The following is a 23,252-nucleotide window of genomic DNA, read 5'->3' as shown; positions in this document are numbered from 1 at the left end:
AGTCTTCTGTTGTCAGGCCTGATGCAAGTTTTGTGCACATTGAAAGGCACATGAACGGCTTTTGGGTTTCATAGAGATTATTTACCTTGTACCACATTGTTAACAAGATTAGGTTCAGTAACTTTTTTTTAAAGAAATAATATTTTTATTCAGCAAGGATAAGTTGATTTAAAAGTGATAGTAGATACATTTAAATTTTACTATATATATATATATATATATATATATATATATATATATATATATATATTTCTATTTACCAAAAAACTTGGAAAAACATGTATCATTATGCTACAGCAAATATTAATCTGCCTGAATTAATATTTAACTGAAACCTGGCTTAAACCAAATTGGTCTAAAAGAAGCTACTCCACCAAGCTACTGTTATAAGAATGAGCCCCGTCAGACTGGTCATGGTGGCGGTGTTGCAAAAATATATACTGATAATCTCAATGTTTCTCAGAAAACAGGATACAGGTTTAACTCATTCAAAATACTTCTACTTACTGATACATTGTCAGATATCCAAAATAAATCTCTCCCATCTCTCGCTTTGGCTACTGTGTATAGACTGTCAGGGCTGTATAAAGATTTCCTAAAATAATTTGCAGATTTCCCCTCAGACCTCTTGGTCAATGTTGATAATGCAGTGATTGTCGAAGACTTTAACATTCATGTTGATAATATAAATGATGCGTTAGGACTTGGTCTTAATGAACTCTTTTGGAGTTAAGCAAAACATAACCAGACCCAACTCATCATTTTGATCATACACTAGATTTAATTATATTGCATGGAATTGATCTTAGTGATATAGATTTAGTACCTCAAAGTGGTACTGCACCATGGTACAAGAGCAATAAATATTCTCTCAAGAAAGAAACTCGTAATCTTGAATAAAAATGGAGAAAAACTAACTTGGAAGTTTATAGAATACCATGAATAAAGAGTATTTACAGCTATAGACAAAAATAAATAAATAAATAATTAAAATAAAAAAAACTGCCAGGGCTGAGGATTTCCGCAAACTCATAGAAAATCACCAAAACAATTCAAGGTTTTTCTTTAGCATAGTGGCTAGATTAAATAATATTCAGATGTCAGTCAAATCAGTTTAATCACTGATAACATAGATTGCATCAGAAAAAGTACACTTTTTTTTATCAACAGCATTTTGTAATTTAGCTTTATTCATTCCACACAAAGAAAAACTGCAGTGCTTTCCAACTATAGGAAAGGAAGATCTAAATAAACGTATCACTGCATCTAAACCAATAACATGTTTATTAGATCCTGTACCCACTAAATTAATGAAAGAGTTGAAACCTGTAGCAGAAGAACTGCTTCTGAAAATTATTAACTCGTTGGTGTATCTAGGTCACATCCCAAAACTATTCATGCTGGTGGTTATTAAGCCTCTTATCAAGAAACCACTACTAGATCCTAGTGAGCTGGCAAATTACAGACCCATTTCAAATCTTCCGTTTATGTCTAAATCTTTTTTTTTAAAGTTGCGTCTGCTCAATTGTGCTACTTCCTGAAAAAAAAAAATATCTATGAAGAATTTCAGTTGGGTTTCAGGCCCCATCATAGCACAGAAACTACACTTGTTAAAATGTAAAATGACTTGCTTCTTGCGTCAGACCAAGGCTGCATCTCACTGCTAGTTTTACTTGACCTTAGTGCTGCATTCAACACTATAGATCATGATATATTCATAGATCGATTACAAAACTATACAGATTTTCAAGGGCAGGATTTAGGATGGTTTAGATCCAACCTTTCTGATCGCTAATCACTTCGTATTTTTAAACGGGGAATCATCTAAATTAAATCCAGTAAAGTATGGAGTGCCACAAGGATCTGTCCTAGGCCCTCTGCTATTTTCAATATACATGTTGACCCTTGGTAATATTATTAGAAAATACGGGAGTAGTTTCCATTGTTATGCTGATGATATTCAACTATATATTTCAACAAGACCACATGAAACTTCTAAATTATCTAAGCTAACAGAGTGTGTTAAAAATGTAAAAGACTGGATGACCAATAATTTTCTAATATTAAATTCTGATAAGACTGAGATATTACTCATTGGACCAAAAACAGAACACATAATCTAGTTGGTTAAATTTGCATCTAGAAGGATGTATTTCCTCTACAGTCAGAAACTTTGGTGTTATATTAGACAGCAATTTGTCTTTTGAAAATCATATTTCCCATGTTACAAAAACAGAATTCGTCCATCTAAGAAACATTGCCAAGTTACGGAACATGCTACCTGTTTCTGATGCAGAAATGCTAGTTCATGCATTCATGATCTCTAGACTGGACTATTGTAATGCACTGCTAAATGGTTGTCCTGTATCTTCAATAAACAAGCTACAGTTAGTCCAAAAATTATACATTCTCTGCACTGGATAGCTATTAAGGTCCATATCAGTTACAAAATATTAATACTTACTTTTAAGACCCTAAATGGTTTAGCTCCTGCATACCTAACTAGTCTTCTATCCTGCTCCATAAGGTCCCAAAACTCTAGACTCTTGGTAGTCACTAGGATAGACACTAAAGGAAATAGAGCTTTTTCACATTTGGCCCCCAAACTCTGGAATAGCCTTCCTAATAATGTTCAGGGTTCAGACACACTCTAGCCCTTTAGCCAAGCATTCACATAATGTATATCATAACCTTGTACTTAAATTACCTCTGATCAAATGCACATTTTCATTCGTTTGCTTGGGTTAAACACATACTTTTTTTGCTTAGTTGGAAGAGCAGCTCAGCTAATTTTTCTCTATTACCTTCTCTGTTTCTGCCACTGGTTTGGCATCTAGATAACTAGGAATTACACAAACTTAATTCTGGATCCAGCCCCTACAAAGACCTGAGATGACCGAACATCTGAAAAGGGATGATGCTAACCCCCCAGAGGACCTCAGATGATGCCAACCCACAGACAACAGCTACAATGGACATCAACTTGAGATAATCAACACTGATAAGTTATTACTAAATATATTGTAGAAAATTTAATTTTCTGTAAAGCTGCTTTGCAACAATTTGCATTGTGAAAAGCACTATACAAATAAACCTGAATTGAATTGAATATATTAACCCAGGAATACTGAGATTAAGGACTAAATCAAGGTAGTGAAAGCTTTATGTCGGTGTGGGTTTGAGAACCTGGCAGATTTAAAGTTATTTTATGGGTCTGAAATGTGAAAACATGTAGAAAGCAGATGTATATTGATTTTTCATGTTACCTTCACTCTGCCTGTAGAGCGTGGAGTCACTGCCATCACAAACACTGCCATTATCATTACTGCCTTCATGAGCACTCACCTCTAAAAACACAAGAGAGATAGACATAAATCAAAGGAATCAAAACATTACAGACAAAATTGTGCTTAGTTTTATACATGGTTATATGTTTAATTATAACTCAAACTTAAATTAAAATGTAATTTATTTCTTTAATTGAATTTTTATTTAATTTAATTTAACTCAAACTTAGCATGATTTTGGTTTACAAATAAGGTGATATATTTTCTGAGAAACTGGAAATGTGAAGAATAAAATTTAGCAACATATTCAAAACACACGCAAGCTTATCAAGCTAAATGAGCACAGAATACAAAAATAAAATGTACATAATATATGAATCCACAAGGAAACTTTTGTCAGATAAAGTTGACTTCTGATGACAGTTTTGTTCACAAATTATAGCTAATCAAAACTCAGTGACTCATTCAACTGCAAACAAAATAAAATAAAATAAAATAAAATAACGTAGAAGGAACCTTCTAGTCTGTGTGACTAAATTCACACATCATTGTTTCTACCTGGCCAGATGGTTACCTTTTCATTTTCTTTTTCAGCTGACTTCGGAGAGTGCTAGCTCAATATCACCATGACAACAGCATAGAGAAAGAAACCACTGCATATTCTATCTGGCCTGTAACCACTACATGCAAGGCCAATGAAATACAGAGACAGAACACAGGTACCATGTGTAATGTACCAGACAGAGACTGATATTTACTTCATGGCTAGAGAGTAATTACCATATATATATATATATATATATATATATATATATATATATATATATATATATATATATATATATATATATATATATATATATATATATATATATATATATTATTTACGGACCCTGCACATGACATGCAGGGAAAAAATATTTGGCTAAATTGTGTGCATGATTTACTAATTCGTTCCCTCAATTTTTTCTAAAACATGCACACGATTACTATTGTGTTCCCTCTATTTACTATTTCGTTCACTCGATTTATATATTGTGCACACAATTTAGCAAACCGAGGGAATGCAATAGTAAATCGAGGGAACGCAATAGTAATCGTGTGCACGTTTTAGTACATTGAGGGAACGAATTAGTAAATTGTGCGTGTAAATTTTTTCTTGCATGTCATGTGCGGCGCTCCATAATTATTATTATTTTATAATAAAATAATTTATCAAGCGAAAAATAATTAGCTTGAAGCTCATCAAGAGAATGCCAAGAGTGTGCAAAGGAATAATCAAAGCAAAAGATGGCTACTTTGAAGAACCTAGAATATGACATATTTTCAGTTGTTTCACACTTTTTTTATGTATATAATTCTATATATAATTCCACATTTGTTAATTCATAGTTTTGATTCAGTGTGAATCTACAATTTTCATAGTCATGAAAATAAAGAAAACTCTTTGAATGAGAAGGTGTATCCAAACTTTTGGTCTGTACTGTATGTGTAAAAAAAATATATATAAAAAAATAAAACATTCATATAACTGTATGCAACAGAACCTGACAATGACAGCAAAGCAGATCAAATTGAGTTTGGCTCATAGCTTAGGGACTCTCACTCACACAGCAGGCCTATGTGAAATAGCTTTCAATTTAGAAACTTAGAATTCAAATGAGTTCATTTAGGAAATGACAGTTCATTTACGTGTACACAAGAAATGACACCGACCAGCATAGTAACTCACACAGACTATTAGTTCTAATAATAGCTTTTCATTTGGCTGAAAGAAACACATCGAAAATCTAGAAACAGAGAGTGTGCATCTGACAAACTGATAATGGCACAGTTTTACACTGTGACCAAAGGACAATGTTGACTTGAGGCACACATAAAGAATAAAAATATGTGGAATCAATTCAAGGCATTTGCCCGTTTATCAGTGCACAGAACAGTCTTTTCAGTCTTTATTACTCTCTAATTTATAAGAACTTTCACACACTTTTTTAGAGTCACTGCACCTCAAAGACACTTCAGAGGCAGACAAATACGCATTCCCAACAAACCCAGCTAAAGGGTTTATCTCTATATTTGCCAGACTCAGGGGTTAGCAATAATGGTAATTTGATGACATGAAGGTGACATTATCTAGCTGGTACAGATGAGGTTAAAATTGCATGAAAATGTGTAATGGAAGCATGAATAAAATATGCCAATAAATTATGAAACTGTAAATAACTCTCACATTATATATCACATATTATATTTAATATATTCAGCTGGTTTCCAGTTATATGTGTGTATATACTGTACATGTTTTTTTATTGTGCTGGTGTGAAAACTGTGTTCTAGTTACATCATTTGTCAGTTAAAAATCTAACAATGATTTGTAATTTTGTATGTGGTTTTGACATTTTATAGAAATAAATTAATATAAGTTCTATATACAGTATATATTTTTTTATAATAAAACCATGTTAAAAAAAAAAAGAAAAAGAAAGAAAAAAAAAAACCTGGTTTACATTATTCACCCATTATAACACTAACAATCAATTTCCTGTAAAAAAATGTAAATGATTAAAAATGTATTATTAATTATAAATGTAATAAAATAATACACACGTAGAAGTCTTCAGAAAATCAGAATGTAGGATATGTGTGCTATTCTGTCCTGATGCCTTTTAGAAAACAGCAAAAAACACCAACTCACCTTTCAATTATACACTGTACTTAAAGGTTTGCATAGTGGAAGAAAATCTGATCACACCAGATGCTTTAGTATCTTAATGTTTGGAATCTTAGTGTTCAGAAACCATATAACATGAAGCTGTGTTACGATGCGGTGAACTATTATGATGTGAAGAACATCAATGTTAATTCTGTAATATTCAAGAGGTGATGAATATGGATTTCACCGTGACAGATTAATTTATACACTCCAATGATGAATGCAGAGCATCACACACATGCTCCTCTGGTCTCTTTTGAAATTCCATCTCATCACATCACTCCATGTATCTCTATGAGGCAGGCACAGCTTGTGTTGCTCAGAATTATTCAGTTGAATGAGCGTGACAGACAGAAAAATCTTCCTACAGCTCCACCACTTCATATACAAGTTCTTATACAAGTAATGCACACCATAAAAAAGATACTGTCAATACCAACACTTTCAATATTAAGAAGATTAATCCTCATAATTAAAAAAAATATTGATCCTCCATGTGTTTTTTTTTTTTCTTTACTGATGAATTAAATTATTTGGCATGAAATTGCAGTGAACTGTTATGTATAGGTACCATTTTGGAGTTGTTTTATGTGATGTTGAGGGTTTAGTTACATCCAAAATCAGTGATATACGGATTAGTGAGTGCTATGTTAACACTAATGCTACAGTAGAAGAGATGCTGGGATGTTAGTCTCCCTATGCTAGCAGTGTTATAAATAACTGTCTTACACTATAGTATTACTAGCAGTCAAACTGATAAAAATGGCAATGGTGTAGCATAGTGTAAAATGAAATAATCCCCTTACCATCAGACTACACCCACATATACCTTTCATCTCTCTCCATCTCTTGCTATCAGAGAAAATAGGATTACTGCTGCTAGGCTTTCATTTGAAATGAGAAAAATACGGATTATCCAACATGAGTCAGTGAGCGTGCTGCATACTACCAGCCCATTGAATGTGTGTGTATGTGGACAGTGACGTAATGACTGAGTAACTGCCTCCTTCTCATAAATGATCTGTCACTGCTTTTTATTTTCATTTGCAGTCTGCTCATGTGCTTGTGTGTTGTGAGGGTTCACATTCTTGTACAGGTTAATTTGTGTGGAACAGTGAGTTTTTATTTATATACAGTCCCAGCTTGTATAGGTCAGCTATAGTTAGCCTGTAAGCGAATTAATGTGTGCTTGTGTGTGTCTTCAGGCTGTTTCTCTCTGTCCTTGAAAAACACAGATCAAATTAAATAAGAAACATCAATGTGATCTCACTGTAGGTCATGGCTGCAGCTGTTAAATGGGCTGTCTCTATAACGCACCCTAAGAGAGAGTAAAGAGAAATAGAAAGAATACAGCAGATGAAGAAATCTTTATTTCATACATTTGTTTATAACATATATCACTTTGACATTTACAATAAAACTGCAATCTCACTAAACTGTAATTCCTTTAGGCGCATGATGGAAGAAGAAATCACAAACAAAGCCATCGACACATGAAATTAAATTAAACTGACAAAATAAAAATACGTAAAAAAATATGTAATATATTTTTTTGTATTGATAATAATATGAAATGTTTCTTGAGCACCAAATCAACATATTATAATCATTTCTGAAGGATCATGTTACATCCAAAGACTGAAGTAATGCTTTTAATTGCAATATATTAAATTACAAAACACGTTTTAAAATTTATGTACTATTTTACAATTTCATTCAGTATTATTTCACAATTTAATTTAATTCAGTTATCACGAACTATGCTATCAACACATCAATATTGAGATTAAGATTCATTTTTTTTTAATTCTGCAAGAATGCATTTAACTCTCACACTACTGTGCTGGAAGGAACATGGAACAAAGGATAATCGAAAAAATCTTTATTAATCAAACACAGGGGTAAATCCAACATGGAGAACAGAAGGAAGACACACGTATGTAACTTGTACTCGACAAAATTGAACTGAAAGGACTAGGGTTATAAAGGCAGGATAATAGGGGAAACACAGGTGTATGGAATCAACTAATAATCAGGTGGGCAGCAGATGGAGGAGTCCGAGGCGGAGATGGAGAGCCAAGATGGCGGAGACTCCGACCACGGCGATGTTGGAGGATGGCAGTCCCACGGGGCTTGCACCACTTAGATGGTGCGCTGAGCGCGAGCAGAGGGGCTGCAAGACGACACCAGTGGAGGAGGCAGGAGCAGGGAGGAGGGCTGGCATTTTGGACGAGCAGCCATTGGAGAGCACATTCTAGGAGCAGGTACTGGAGGACCATTTCTAGGAGCTGGCACTGGAGGACACTTTCTAGGAGTTGGCACTGGAGGACACTTTCTAGGAGCGGGCACTGGAGGATTGAAAGCCCCCTCAGGGCTAGATGAAGAAAACAAGGATGAAGGAGGGTTGGTACAGGACCAGCGGAGACAACGGAGAAAGGAGTGGGGGAAGTTCAATTTCCAGTTCCGATTCCCAATCAATAAGATCCTCCTCCTCATTTTGGCCCTTTTGGCCTTCCATATTCAGCTCACCCTGTGCCGCGATGCAGGGGACAGAGCTCCACTATGTGCTCACACCATCCATGGTTCTCTCCCTTGCGGTGGACACTGTAGCCAGCTCTCGCACCTGGTCTGATGGGTAGGGCTCTGGCTCTCCATCATCGGTGCGCTCAGGCTTATGCTCCATAGCGTGGGTAGATGGTGGGCGGGGCTCTTTGTCAGGAGTGGCACTGGTGATCTCGGACGATGGCGGATCTCAGATCTAAGCGCTGTCGTACGAGTGCATTTTGCCGCCTTCGTGGAGTGGACACTGGCGAGAAATGGCTCTCCTTGTCGTCTGGGTAGTTGGTGAGGCGTGCCATGGTCCATAACAGTCTGTTGTGTGTGCCAAGCAAATTCTACCCTTGCTCCAGCAGGAGAAGCAGGAATTTAGGGAGAAAGAGGGGATCCATGAAACACAATGAAAAGAAAACAGACTGAGGAAAACACAAAAAAAACAAATTGGGCTAGACACGCAATTTACACTGTTTTTTGGTTGGGTCTTCTGTCACATTACTGTGCATGAAGGAACACGGAGCCGAGAATAATCAAAAGAGTCTTTATTACTCTAACTCAGGGGTAAATTCAACATGAAGAACAGGAGGAAGACACACATATTGTAGATCCGAAAAAACTGAACTGGAAGGACTAGGGTTATATAATGTTATACACAACACTTGAGTAATGGCAGCTGAAAATTCAGCTTTGCCAGGAAAATATATTAAGTTACAAAACACTTATTTTAAAACTACTGATACTATTTCACAATTTGCTATTTTTAAATTATTAAAGAGACTCTTTAAAATTCTCTCTTTTAACCAAAATATTTGCACTTGATTTATTGAGAATTATTTAAAAAGAAATATCACAATGAAACAAAAATCTTTTCTATAATATATAAATATATATATATATATATATATATATATATATATATATATATATATATATATTATAGACAAGATTTTTGTTGCATTGCAATTAGTTAAAAGTTAATGCACTACAGTGATTTTTATTTTATTTTTATAAGCAATAAAAGACATACTGTCATGAATTAATAACCTATTCAAATAGAAAACAGTTAAATATTTACATAAATTACAGTTGTTGTTTTTTTACGGCTGACATTATTGCATATTCATTTGTAGGTGTTTCACTTTCAGCCACAAAATGTATAGGAGGGTATAAACATGGCATGACATGGCTGCAGTAAACAAAAATTTGCACTGCTCTTTATAAATTTTCCTGATTTCAAATAGTCCAATATGTAGTATTTACAAAAATGTTTACATGACTAGCAAAAGTGGCAAATCCTTTTAATAATCTAGTTCATTCAGAGCAGATGAGATTATCTATTTTATTGTCAATTATTGTATATTTTCTTTATAAATAAAACTACCTTGCCATTAATCATGTATCTGTAATTAATGGCTCTTGCTGAGGTAAGCATCACAATTATTATTGCCCACAGGGTGTTTGTTCTAAAGTACTGAACATCAGCATGTACCTTGTTTCACTCATAGACTTGAATGATGTGCTATTATGTTTCTAAGTAGGCAGTATAACAGCAAAGAAAAAAAGGAGGAACCAATGTGGGCTATTTTCATTTAAGCTGATAAGCAACTACCCTAAGCACCCTGGCAACCCCCTTGTTACCATGCCATGAAAAACCCTAGGAGACGCATATACATTTTACCAGCAGGGATTGTAGGTGGAGGGAGTGAATAATATCACGATTGATGAATGATGAGACCCTTGAGCAAGGCACCTAACCCCCTGATTCTTACTAATAATACTGTATATACCAGTATTCATAGCTCTATTACCCTTGTGAAAAATTAGTACACTTTAGTACACAATTATTAGTCAACAAATCAAATTAAGAAATGCAATGAGTTACTGGATTTCTTGTTACAAATATAGAGGAGTATAGTGTGCATACTTATTAAATAATTCAAAGTCAGAGAGAGAGAGAGAGAGAGAGAGAGAGAGAGAGAGAGAGAGAGAGAGAGAGAGAGAGTAAAAGATGCTAAAATCTTTGATACAATGTAACCAAAAATATACTTAAGTACAGTAAATGCTTTACACCACTGGAATAGTTTGCAACTGCAAAGATATGTGCAAAAAACAATCTAATAAAATGTTGACATATTAACATTCATTATTTTTATTATTATTATTATTTTTTTTTTTTTTTTTTTTTTTTTTTTACTGAACAAACCATTAACGGCAATCAAAATGTTGCAAAACATGCAAGAAGCACCCTAATATAATTTTTTTAGACACATTTTTTTAATTACATTTTTATTAGTGTAGCTTGCATAAAATAGTTAACTGGTTGTCTTTGCTAGTTTAACTATTGAAAAATGCTGAGTTGCATAGAAGGCTTAGGTTCAAATCAAACCTACAATGTGTACCAATCCTTTTCACCCTTTTCTGTCTTAGTTTGATTTTCTGTTCCCACACTCAAAATAAAAAAATAAAATAAAATAATACTTTATTGCCTTCTTATTGTCTTGTAATCAAAAATTATTTCTGGACTTACACCGACACCTAGTAGTGTGGATGCAGCATTACCTGAAAGTCAAGGTTTTCAGCTACTAGTGTCATTGTAAAAATGCCATTAATAATTTAACCTGCAGGCCAAAGTGTCCAATAATAGTGGATTTACTAAGATAAAGTGAGTAGCATAACTTTAGCATAAATTATTATTACTATAAACACACTGCAGGATGTAGTTTGTATGTGTGTATTTCATACCTGGTAACTCAGATAATGCTCCTCTTTCAATGATGTGTTTCCTGTAGAGGGTCTTCAGCACCTTGGCGCTTCCAAATCTCTTAAACCGACTCTTCACATTATTGTAGTACCATTCTAGGGACTGTGTCCTCAATAGCCTACACACAAAAGACAGTGGGTGGATGTTTAATTAAATACATATTTGTTCCACTAAGGAAAAACACAAAGCAATACTAGATGTAAGGCCTTTTTTATACTATCTTTTTAATATTTTCTAATTATAACTACAATTTAACATTATGGTCTAACAACAAGTGATCAATGCAAGGATGACACACTCAAAGAAAAAAAAAAAAAATAGTAAGGCCTTAATTTAAGATTTTCATTGCATATAAAAAAAAATCCATCAATCTGGGTTATGCTGTTCAAACCTGATCAGTGTTACTGCTTTAATACAAATAATAACAAGCAACTACTGCATTTAATTTGTATTACAGCACTGCAAAACAATTGTATATGCATTGCCAAAATAGAACTAATCTTTAGTCTTTTCTCCACTCAGAGAGTACAGAGAGTAAAAATACTTTATAATTGGGGTGTAGTCATTGCTTAGTGACAACCACTAGGCTGAAACTGCTCTATTGCAGACTTTGTGGAGTCATTGGTCTGTTTAATCATTGTGCTTTCACTGCTCTATTATAACTATTTAACATCAGTGACTGATTGCAATTAAAACTTAAAAATGGCTTTATTATTATAAATACTGCTCTATCATTGGTCTTTGACTTTAATAGTATAATATTGATTCTAGTGTTGTCACGGTACCAATATTTCATTATTCGGTACCAACACCAGTGAAAATGCATGGTTCTCTGTACCAGTTTCGGTACCAAAGCTAAACACAAAAACACACTTATTAAAAAATGTCTTGCACTCTTTGTGCATATATGCAAATTAATTATCTGCCAGCAGGTGGCGCTTGTAGAGCGAGTGAGAGAGGTTTCTCCGGTAACGGTTGTGATCAAAAAAGCGCTGAAACTCTGCTCACAAATGCTGTGAGGCAAGATTAAATTAAAATGACATTCATAATTTTCTGAAGACAGCTGGTTTCCTTCATAAATAAAGTGATATAAAAAAAACTCGCACTGTTTTTCGACATTGACATGTGCAGTGTTCATGTCTATTCATTGAAGTCAAATCCTTTTGGAAAATCTATTTGTGGCGGTCAGTTTTTGATATTGTGGCAGGCCACCACAAATAAATCAATGTATGGGAAACACAATGAAACATTTTAATTATTTTTAGTACCGACTTGGTACCGAAGTACCAGGTCTTTTGACAAAACTAATTGATTCATTGTGGAGTCATTGTTCTGTAACAACTGTTGTTCTATCATTACTCCATTTAGTAGAACACTGTAAAGGTACCTCTCTGACAACTATGTGCTTTATGACAAGTATATTAATGCTTCATTAAAATATTTTTGTTGTTGTTGTTGTTTGTTTTTGTAACTGTCCACTTTTATTATCCATATTCTTTTTCAATATAGAAAAAAGTTCTTAAAATGCTTTTTTTAAAAAAAAGTTTTAAAAAATCTGACAAAAGAAAAAGAGTGTGCAGTAAATGGGCAATTAACTACACATTCCAAACAAAATGACTGTTAAACATAAAGCTCTTAATGTAGAGTCAGATTTTAAATACACAAAAATATTTTTAATTTCATTTATTGTTAAGAATGCAACACAAACTCTTATCATATTCAAATCCAGTCAGGCTAGAAGATAAAGCAAGGCTCAAATATTTGAGAAGAAATTTTCATCTAAATGGGATCTGAATTAAATTTGTGAAGAGAATTAAAATGCTCATCTGTGAGTCTGCTAAGCTCCCCGACACTTCCCATGGCAAAAGAGACCATTACCATAATTGACTTTCTGAAGCTTTAATGAATAGAACTTGTGTCCATTGGGCAACATGAGCAGAGTTGGACAAAGATGGATGGTGAGGGAGAATCAGGCACAGGGTTTTTGGGGTTTATAGCAAATTAATGCACAAATAAATGTTTTTCAGTTTTTGTGTATTACAGAGAGGACCGTAAAAATTTTCTTAAATAAAAGTTGAAGTAAACATAATTAAACTACATTTACAGTAATTATATTTAGGAATCATACTCACACACATGTTTAAAAAAACAAACAAAAAAAAAACAAATGAGACACCCAGTTATTCTACTTTAAAATGTGTGTTTTCTGTCGGAATGTCTGCTCTTGTTTTGCTCTTAAGTGATCCGCCAAATTTATAATAACGTGTCAGTTGGTGGAAAACAGCATTTTGCAGTGATGAAGCCAGCAAACAAACTGTGTCAGAGATCGCAGATTCTAACGAATTTGAAAAGCTTACACTCATTCCTGTTGTCTTTAATCTGGCAACCTGCACTTTGTTGAGTCTGAGAAGGGGGCTGTCGGAGAAACAACTTTGAATTTGGACTGCAGTTCACATTTCAACCACTAGCTGTCAATATTACATATTGCTTTTTTAAATGTTTATAAGCACTGCTCAGGGGGTCTAAAGGGGTGCTAGAGGGTGAATTAAAACAAAGAAAACCAATAAAAAAAGAGCACCCTCTGTTGAGGCTGTAAAAATAGGATATTGGCAAAACAGATTTGCAAACGGCAGTGCATATTTATGTTTCTGCTAAGAAAAGCTTCAAAGGTTTCTATTTACAAAATGTTTCTATAGTGCTGAGCAATGAAGCCAAATGTTTTGTTCAATGCTAAGTCAAGCAAGCTTGTGAATCCTCTCATTATAACAAACAAAGGGTAGACATAATTTAAATTAAAGCTGCAAACAATGATGAAAGGGCACTCACACTCGGACTCACTGCCACCAGGTGGATTTAGAAAAACAATGATTGGTGAGCAGTATGCCTTTAAAGTGGTAAATATAGGAAGAATATGTCAAAGTCATTTGTATGTGCCAAACTTCCTGCTGCCAGCTGGTGCTGCTATTACTTATAATTGAATTTTGGCATGTATCTTTAAGACAGGATTTTGTTCAAACATACAGTCGTGGCCAAAAATATCACCCCCCTTGGTAAATATGATCAAAGAAGGCTGTGAAAATTCATCTGCATTGTTATTCCTTTTGATCTTAAAAAAAAAAAAAATCACAAAAATGTATCCTTTCATTGGATAATAAGAATTTAAAATGGGGGGGGGGGGGGGGGGTCCTTAATCATCCATCACAATGAGGAAAACCAAAGAATATATTTCTGATGTGCAGCAAAGGATAACTGAGCTTCACAAATTGGTGAAGTGGCTTTAAGAAAAGAGCTAGAGCAGTGACAATTCCCATTTCCACCATCAGGGCAATAATTAAGAATATCCAATCAGCATAAAATGTTATGAATCTGCATGGAAGAGGACGAGTGTCTATATTGCCCTAATGTATGGTGAGGAGGAAAATTTTTAGTGGCTAAAGACTATCCAAGGATCACAGCTGGATAATAGCAGAAAATAGTTGAATCTTGGGTTCAGAAAACCTTAAAAAAAATTCAAACAGAACCTACATCACCACATGTTGTTTTGGAGGGTTACAAGAAAAATTATCCTAGCTCATCCAAAAACAAACTAAAGCATATTCAGTTATCAGACATGACTGGAACTTCAAATGGGACTGGCTTCTATGGTCAGATGAAACTAAAAAAAAAACTGGCAAATGGAGGTTTCAAAAAGTATTTAATAAAAGGGGGCCATTAATTGTGGCATAATGATGATAAATTAGTATTATCCAATGAAAGGATTCATTTTTTGTGTGATTTTTTTAAATAAAAGATCAAAAGGATTAACAATGCAGATGAATTTTCACAGCCTTCTTTGATCATATTTACCAAGGTGGCTGATATTTTTGGCCACGACTGTATGAAGTTTGGTGCAAATTGAGCATGGACTGTTTGGCTTTTGCCAACAGGTGGCACTATGATTATAACTTGCTATGATTATAGCAAAAGATTCCTGAGGCTTTTAAAAACTCCCAGCCTGGTTCATTACTCAAAACTGCAATCATGGGTAAGACTGCCGACCTGACTGCTTTCCAGAAGGCCATCATTGACACCCTCAAGCGAGAAGGTAAGACACAGAAAGAAATTTCTGAACGAATAGGCTGTTCCCAGAGTGCTGTATCAAGGCACCTCAGTGGGAAGTCTGTGGGAAGGAAAAAGTGTGGCAAAATACGCTGCACAACGAGAAGAGGTGACTGGACCCTGAGGAAGATTGTGGAGAAGGACCGATTCCAGACTTTGGGGGACCTGCGGAAGCAGTCTGGTGTAGAAACATCCAGAGACACCGTGCACAGGCGTGTGCAGGAAATCGGCTACAGAGAAGCAGCACTGGACTGTTGCTCAGTGGTCCAAAGTACTTTTTTCGGATGAAAGCAAATTTTGCTCACAGTGCCAAAACCACTGGTAAATGGTTTACTGACCATGGTATTACTGTGCTCAATTGGCCTGCCAATTCTCCTGACCTGAACCCTATAGAGAATCTGTGTGATATTGTGAAGAGAAAGTTGAGAGACGCAAGACCCAACACTCTGGATGAGCGTAAGGCTGCTATCGAAGCATCCTGGGCCTCCATAACACCTCAGCAGTGCCACAGGCTGATTACCTCCATGCCACGCCGCATTGAAGCAGTCATTTCTGCAAAAGGATTCCTGACCAAGTATTGAGTGCATAACTGAACATAATTATTTGAAGGTTTACTTTTTTTGTATTAAAAACACTTTTCTTTTATTGGTCGGATGAAATATGCTAATTTTTTGAGATAGGAATTTTGGGTTTTCATGAGCTGTATGCCAAAATCATCAGTATTAAAACAATAAAACCCCTGAAATATTTCAGTATGTGTGCAATGAATCTAAAATATATGAAAGTTTATTTTCTATCATTACATTATGGAAAATAATGAACTTTTATAACAATATGCAAATTTTTTAAGAAGGACCTGTATATGGCTACATAGACTTATAATTGCAGGATACACTCTTGAAATTGCAATGACTGACGTAGTGATAACAATAACAATGGATGAGACAAAATATCATGTCAAAATAGATCATCCTCGATAATTTCAGTAGCACCCACAGTGATTTGATTCCGAAACTTCTGAACTTCGGTCTGAATGTTTAAATGCCAAAGTATTTTTGGTCTTTGGTTTCAGATTGATTAAATGGTTTAGAGAAAATATATTTATTAAAAGAAACTTTCTAAATTGAAGTAAATAATTCCTGACATTGTAAGACTCTAATTCAAGGGTGCTCAATCCTGTTCCCTGAGACCTACCTTCCTGCAGAGTTCAGCTCCAACTCTGATCAAACACAACTGAACCAACTAAATAGGATCTTAGGATAATAATTAGGCACCACTGCTCTAGTTCAAATGAAACTTGAAATGGTCGAATTAAATCCAGTAGCAATTATTTATAGATTAATTGACTTAAGTCATGCAAGTTCACCAGTATCAATCATGGTTAGAGCATGCATTAAAATCAAGTAACTCTGTAATATCATTATAATATAATATCTGACTTAGTAATGAAGCTGCGGCCTACAGCAGAGACAGCATTCCCACAAAGCTTTTCTGTTCAGACTGTCATTTAAGTAATAAAATAACCGGTCTCACACCAGTAAACTCTTTTATGTTCTCATGAATTACTTCAGGCATCAAAATGAAGTTCACAAATAGACTGGGTAAAACAAACCTTGATAAAATTTAAATTACACTTAGGATGGCACAAACTTTAAACATAGGTGAGAAGTGAAATATTGAAAAGTTAAATGGACAGCATCTATAGCTTCCCTTACAATAGTGTATATACAATAATAAATTTGGCTCTACGTCAGATTAGAAAAAATGTCACTAGTGTCATAAATTAATTTATATTTTATATATTATATACAATTATCCATATATACTGTACTGTGCACTGTAAATAAAATGTTGATCATTCTGTTAATATATTAAAACAAAGTTAATAATATAAATATCGTATATTATAAGAATTATTGTTCACTATTGTTGCTACAATTTACAATTTAATTAGATTTTATTTGGGGTTCAAATGTGGGCTATACTTTACTTCAGACAGGAGATAATGGTCTATATTTAGTATGCTATTGGGTGTCTGTGTAATATATAAAGCTCTACAGTAAATGAGGACCCATGCTAGAAAGCAGATGGTTTTCATTTTTGTGCTTCTCAGGACTGCAAAACTACTGGAATTACATACAGCTCTGCTCTGACACACAAATATATGCACAAGCCTCATTCCATTCCATTCTAACCAAAATAACAGCACTCTTAAAACCCTTTGGGTCCTGGGATTGATGAAAAATATGTCTATATATTGACAACACACACAGACAAGCAGGTAAAATTGTAAAACACTTTTTCTCTTTATATTCAAAGCATGAATCATGACCCGCCCATCGTTCTTGACAGATGCGTGTCCAGCCTTCTTCAGACATGACATCTGCCAAATGAAAAAATCCAGCACCTGTGGAATAAAGCACTGACATTATGCACATCAGAGACTTCAGCTTTCCCATGGGAACATAGTAGCAAGTCATTACGGGAAGCAAAAAAAAAAAAAATGAGATGGTATGGCTAAAAGCTCTAAACATCCATAAGAGCAATGACAGATCTTAATAAGGCTGTGGCCCCTCAAACAGAGATTAAGGATCAAATTTATAAATTTCTACAATAAAACTCAAGGTAGGTCATAACAATAGATTATACAGATCATGATAGTTACAATACAGTAGATTATGAATTCAGAGTGAATTAATCCATTGAATTAACCTACAGATTATACGCATTGCCAACATGCCTACATGACCTAAATTGTTAATAATTGCTGAATAAATATATAATAGACTTCATCTTGAACCAAACACTTCTCAGCATTGCGAGAATTAATTAAACATTTGTTTGGAGGTTAATAGAAGTATACACATGCTGTTCTCTTTATTGTCACCCACATTATGGACAGTTACCCTTTAGCCCTAGAATGAAATCAGTAAAATTACCAGTTAAACGGGATAATAGCAGCACAAGGTGGGAAAACACATGCTCATCATTTGTAAAATAACATTATGCTCAAACATCATCTTTTATTCTCTTTATTATTGCTCTTTTTTCTGTCTTTGAGCTTTTCTTTCAACAGCAGCCTGTTCTCCTATACTGTTGTTCTCTGCTTGACTACAAGTCATTATATAGTACATCATGAAAACCTACACAAAAATTATTTTAAAAAATCAACTGAAAAAATGAAAACATCTATCAGTACTAGATGAAATGAGTTCTGTAAATTCATTAATTCTGTCACAGTGAGCCCAGCACAGCACCATTGTCCAGAATTAATAACATCACACCTTTTTCACTGCTTACATTAGCTAATCTAACTTAATGTGGCTTCTGTGCCTTTAAAAAAGGGTATTTACACCCTAATCAAGACTTGTCTTCAGGAGGTGTTGTAACACCCAAATTGAATAACATTTTAAAAGCATCTGTGTTCTAATTCAAAATCACACTTTTTACAAAAAAGACAACACATCAAATAGCTCCCAGGCAGGGTGAGATCTCACAAACATTTCATGAACAATCCCTTCTGTCTTTTGCTTAGTGACCACAGTTTTCATTACAGCACACTCTTTCTCCCTCTGTCGAACAAACAACTCATGTTTATCTATCAGGATATTAACTAAATATTAACTTATAGTTTTCTCTCAATAAAGCGTTTGCTGATGATTGATATTATGTAAAATAGTTATTGTAGTTATGTTAGGTACTGGGCAGGGTTAAGGTTATCTAGAATATGGTCATAATAATGCATCAATGTTCTATATAAGGACTTATAAACAGCTAATTAGCTATTAATATGAATGCTAATAAGTAACTAGTTAATAGTGGATAGTGTTCACTAATCTAATGTGTTACCGATTTATTTATACAGTAACTCACACTTTCAGACCAACAAAATTGGTATCCACCAAGAATTTCATAAGAGATCTCAAACTGTGCTCATATTGTTTGCACTCAGATGTGGGAGACATATCAATATGAACTTAAATCTCTACATTGGCTTTATAGTTATAACCTTAACTGTATGTCAATAGTTCTATATTTCAAGCTTTCTGAATCAATATTTGTACTTCCCCATTCCCCAAATGTATACATTTTTAAATATTTATAAACAAAAATCATACCCATATAAAGTAGTCCATATGACCTAAATTATAAATAATTATTTATGTCGTATGTGCTCCTTTTGGTGGTTTTATTGTTGTTGTTGTAATAATAATCAATTAATTTAAATTATTATTAAAATGTAAGAAAGAGATGAGTAAATTAAGTAAATTAAAATGTTCATTTAGAAGTGCAAATTAATTACTTTAAAATACTTTCACAAGCTGGTGGGAAACTATCTTCTATGTTTATTGGGACTCTGATAGTATCTTTAAAAAAAATGCAAATAATAAGAATTAATAATAATCTCTGTAATGCCAAGCTTTAAATGATTTCCACTGCAAAATCTATTTGATTAAAATTATGTCAGTAGTACAGTAATGACTAATAATATGAGCAAAGTAAAAGGTCGCAAGTTCACTCCCAAATATGAACACCAACAGTCAGTCACATCATAATCATAACCTCTATCAACACCATGCCTGCGAGCTGATCACTTCATCCCAGGTCACTTTTCCTGGACTCAGTGTACTATGGATACTGAGGGTAAAAAGCATCAGCTAAAAATGGAAAACATGAGGGGACAACAAAACAAACATTGTACTGCTGTTACACAGAAAAGAATTCCATCATCCTTGGACACACACGCTCCACTCACAGATCACTCTGCCTTTTGAACCATACTTAAGACATGTACAAAAGAGAAAAAAGCCAATCCAGGGGAAATCAATTCCATTAATGACTTCTTAACATGTCTGATATGACTGAATCTAAATGGTTCTCAAAGCACTATGACTAATAAAGATGATACAGAGCTGTGTCAGAGTGAATATGGTTTGAGTTTGATCTCGGTACCATTCAAATATAGTCAAAAACAATGGCCTGCATGGGTAGTAATGTGCTTAGTTGCACTGACTACCATTTTTTCCCCTGACCTTTTAGTGGTATTGTTGCACAAGGGTTTAGCTAAATAAAGATGGTCCAGTTAGCCTTCACTTTACCTTTTCCCATTTTTTATACTGCATGTCATAATCTATACTTGAGTTTGAATAAAAATTAACAATAAAACACTCTTTAATAGTTACTGTCATGGTTCATGAATGCATTGTTTCCTGCTATGTCTCATGTTTACGTCACGCTGATTGTTTGATGTGGGCATTACCACTGATCATCAGTGATCAGCGGCAGCTGCATCTAATTCCAACAGCCTACTTAATGCCCTGTCTTTCGTCTCTTGTTTGTCAGATCGTTGTTTGAGGTCCTCCGTGCTGCATGTCTGTCTTCCTCCCGTTCAGCGTTCATTCTCGTGGGTCTGTTCCGGTTCCGTGTTTCACCTTTCATCATCTTTCACCAGCGCACTCAACTTACCATCTCACCCATCCTGTGCTGTCATCGAGGTCCCTGTGTCAACCACTATCAGCTGAAGCCTTTCTCATTCATTTCTGTCAATAAACCATTACTTGCATTTTGCTTCCTGTCTTCAAACCCTGACAGAACAATTTGACCACTATGGAAGAAGCGAGTAACCCTTCTTAATCGCTGGAGGAATTTCTCAACGCCAGCGTTCGTCAGATGGATTCCCAGGAGAGGAACCTTAACTACACAGATCAAACTGGGCTGGCATTGGTGGCGCAGGTGTCCGAGGTTACCCAGCAACTACAACTCCTGTGAGCTCCCACTGCGCAACCAACACCGTCCATTCCCCCCACACCACCTGAGAGCCCCTCCCAGCCAGAACCCGACCTTCCTGCTCCAGAACCATATTCTGGTGAGCCAAATTACTGCAGAGCTTTTCTGACACAATGCTCTATGCATTTTTCTCTTCAACCCAGGACCTTCAATAATGAACGAACCAAGGTGGAATTCATTTAAATGTTGCTGACTGGGAGAGTGGCATTATGGGGGATGGCGGCGTGGGAGAACCAAGACCCATGCTGCGCCTCGTTCCAGATGTTTGCCGCTAAGATGAGACGGGTATTTGATCGGGCCGTCGCCAGGAAAGTGGTGACCAGAATGCTTGCGGACCTGCCACAGGGAGAGAGATCGGTGTCTGATTCTCCATCGAGTTCCAAACCTTAGCGGCAGAGTGTAAATGGAACGAGGAGATGCAGACATGTTCCTGCATGGGTTGGCTGTCCGCGTCCAGAGAGAGATCTACGCCCTGGATCTTCCGACTTCTCTCACATTGACTTATTGAGCACTAAAAGTAGATGCATGACTGTCCCGAGTAGAGCGACGGACCCTACCCAGTCATACTCCGAGAGATACAGCTGTTGCACAAGTCAGCGGTGGGGACGCAGTCAGCCCCGTCTAGGATAACGGGCCCATGCAGGTAGGGTGAGCTCAGCTTTCATGGGAGGAGAAGGAGAGGCGGAGATCCCAGGGCCTTTGCCTCTACTGCGGGGGAGCCGGTCATCATGCCTACAACTGTCCGGTAAAAGGCCAAGCCCGATAGTAAGTATGAGGCTACTATCAGTTGGGATCTCCAACGAGAAGACCTCATCATCATCTACGCTCCTCCCGGTAAAACTGACATGGTGAGCACACACCCATGACTGTCAAGCACTTCTGGACTCTGGGGCTGAGATAATTTCTGACTTGTTCACAAACCAGATTGCCCTCAAACCACTCACTCACAAGATCGCTGTTCAAGCCCTCAATGGCCAAGAACTTTCTGTCATTTCACTAACCACTGGAAAAATGAACCACATCTCGTCAGGCAACCACTCGGAGATCACCTCCTTTTATATATTAGACTCTCCCCTTGAACCCATAGTTCACCCGTGGACACTCCTGGCTCATCCGTCACAACCCTAAAGTGGACATGGATCAATAAGTGTCATGAGTCTTGTGTCTGCCTGTCCATCTGTTTCTGTGTCTGTGTTTCAGGAGGAAGGAGTGGATTTGTCTAACGTGCCCACAGAGTACCTCGACCTGACGGAAATGTTCAGTAAGTTCAGCAAGTATTCCTCCTTTACGTAATCCTTATCATTTGGTCCGTATTAGGGAGGGGGATGAATGGAAGACTGCTTTTAACACCCCCAGGGGGCACTTTGAATATTTGGTCATGCATTTCGGTTTGTCCAACTCCCCAGCAGTCTTCCAGGCATTCATCAACGACGTGCTGCGAGATATGGTCGACCAATTCATATATATCTACATTGATGAAATATTGATTTTTTCCTCTTTTCTCCAGGAACACATGCAGCACGTCCGACGAGTGCTTTAGAGGGAATGTGTATGGATCCTGAGAAGGTTAAGGCTTTGGTAGATTGGCCAAGTTCAGATTCCCATAAGGCCCTACAGAGGTTTCTGGGGTTCGCCAACTTCTACCAGCGTAGTTTATTCGCAACTTAAGCCAAATGGCCGCACCTCTGACCGCCTTAACCTCTCCCAGAACTACGTTCAGGTGGTCAGACACAGCCGAGGCTGTGTTTGCCAAACTGAAGGTTGCTTTGTTTCAGCCCCCATCTTAATTTCTCCTGATCGATCACATCGGTTTTTGGTGGAGGTCGACGCGTCTGAAGTGGGGGTAGGTGCTGTGCTATCCCAACGATGCACCCATGCGCGTTTTTGTCACTGAGCTGAATTACTGCAGAGCTTTTCTAACACAATGCTTTATGCATTTTTTTCTTCAACCCAGGACCTTCAATAATGAATGAGCCAAGGTGGCATTCGTTTTAACGTTGTTGACGGCGGTGTGGGTTTTTATTTTATTTTGGTTATATATACTACCAATGAG

General features: G+C 35.9%; 1 protein-coding gene across 2 annotated transcripts in view; it reads right to left on the bottom strand.

The window, feature by feature from the left end:
- myripb (myosin VIIA and Rab interacting protein b) overlaps positions 1–23,252 on the bottom strand; it is a 238,503-nt gene that overhangs the window by 20,692 nt on the left and 194,559 nt on the right. For both annotated transcript variants that reach the window (XM_026201164.1, XM_026201165.1), the window contains exons 4-5: positions 11,296–11,432; positions 3,267–3,347 (exon numbers count right to left, since the gene is read on the bottom strand). In XM_026201164.1, the coding sequence (XP_026056949.1) occupies positions 3,267–3,347; positions 11,296–11,432 (218 nt within the window). The remainder of the gene's footprint in view (positions 1–3,266; positions 3,348–11,295; positions 11,433–23,252) is intronic.

This window comes from Carassius auratus, chromosome 24 (genome assembly GCF_003368295.1).
Source record: "Carassius auratus strain Wakin chromosome 24, ASM336829v1, whole genome shotgun sequence".
Lineage (NCBI taxonomy): Eukaryota > Metazoa > Chordata > Actinopteri > Cypriniformes > Cyprinidae > Carassius > Carassius auratus.
Note: the sequence above shows the minus strand (reverse complement) of the source record. Positions and strands in the feature narration are given on the sequence as shown.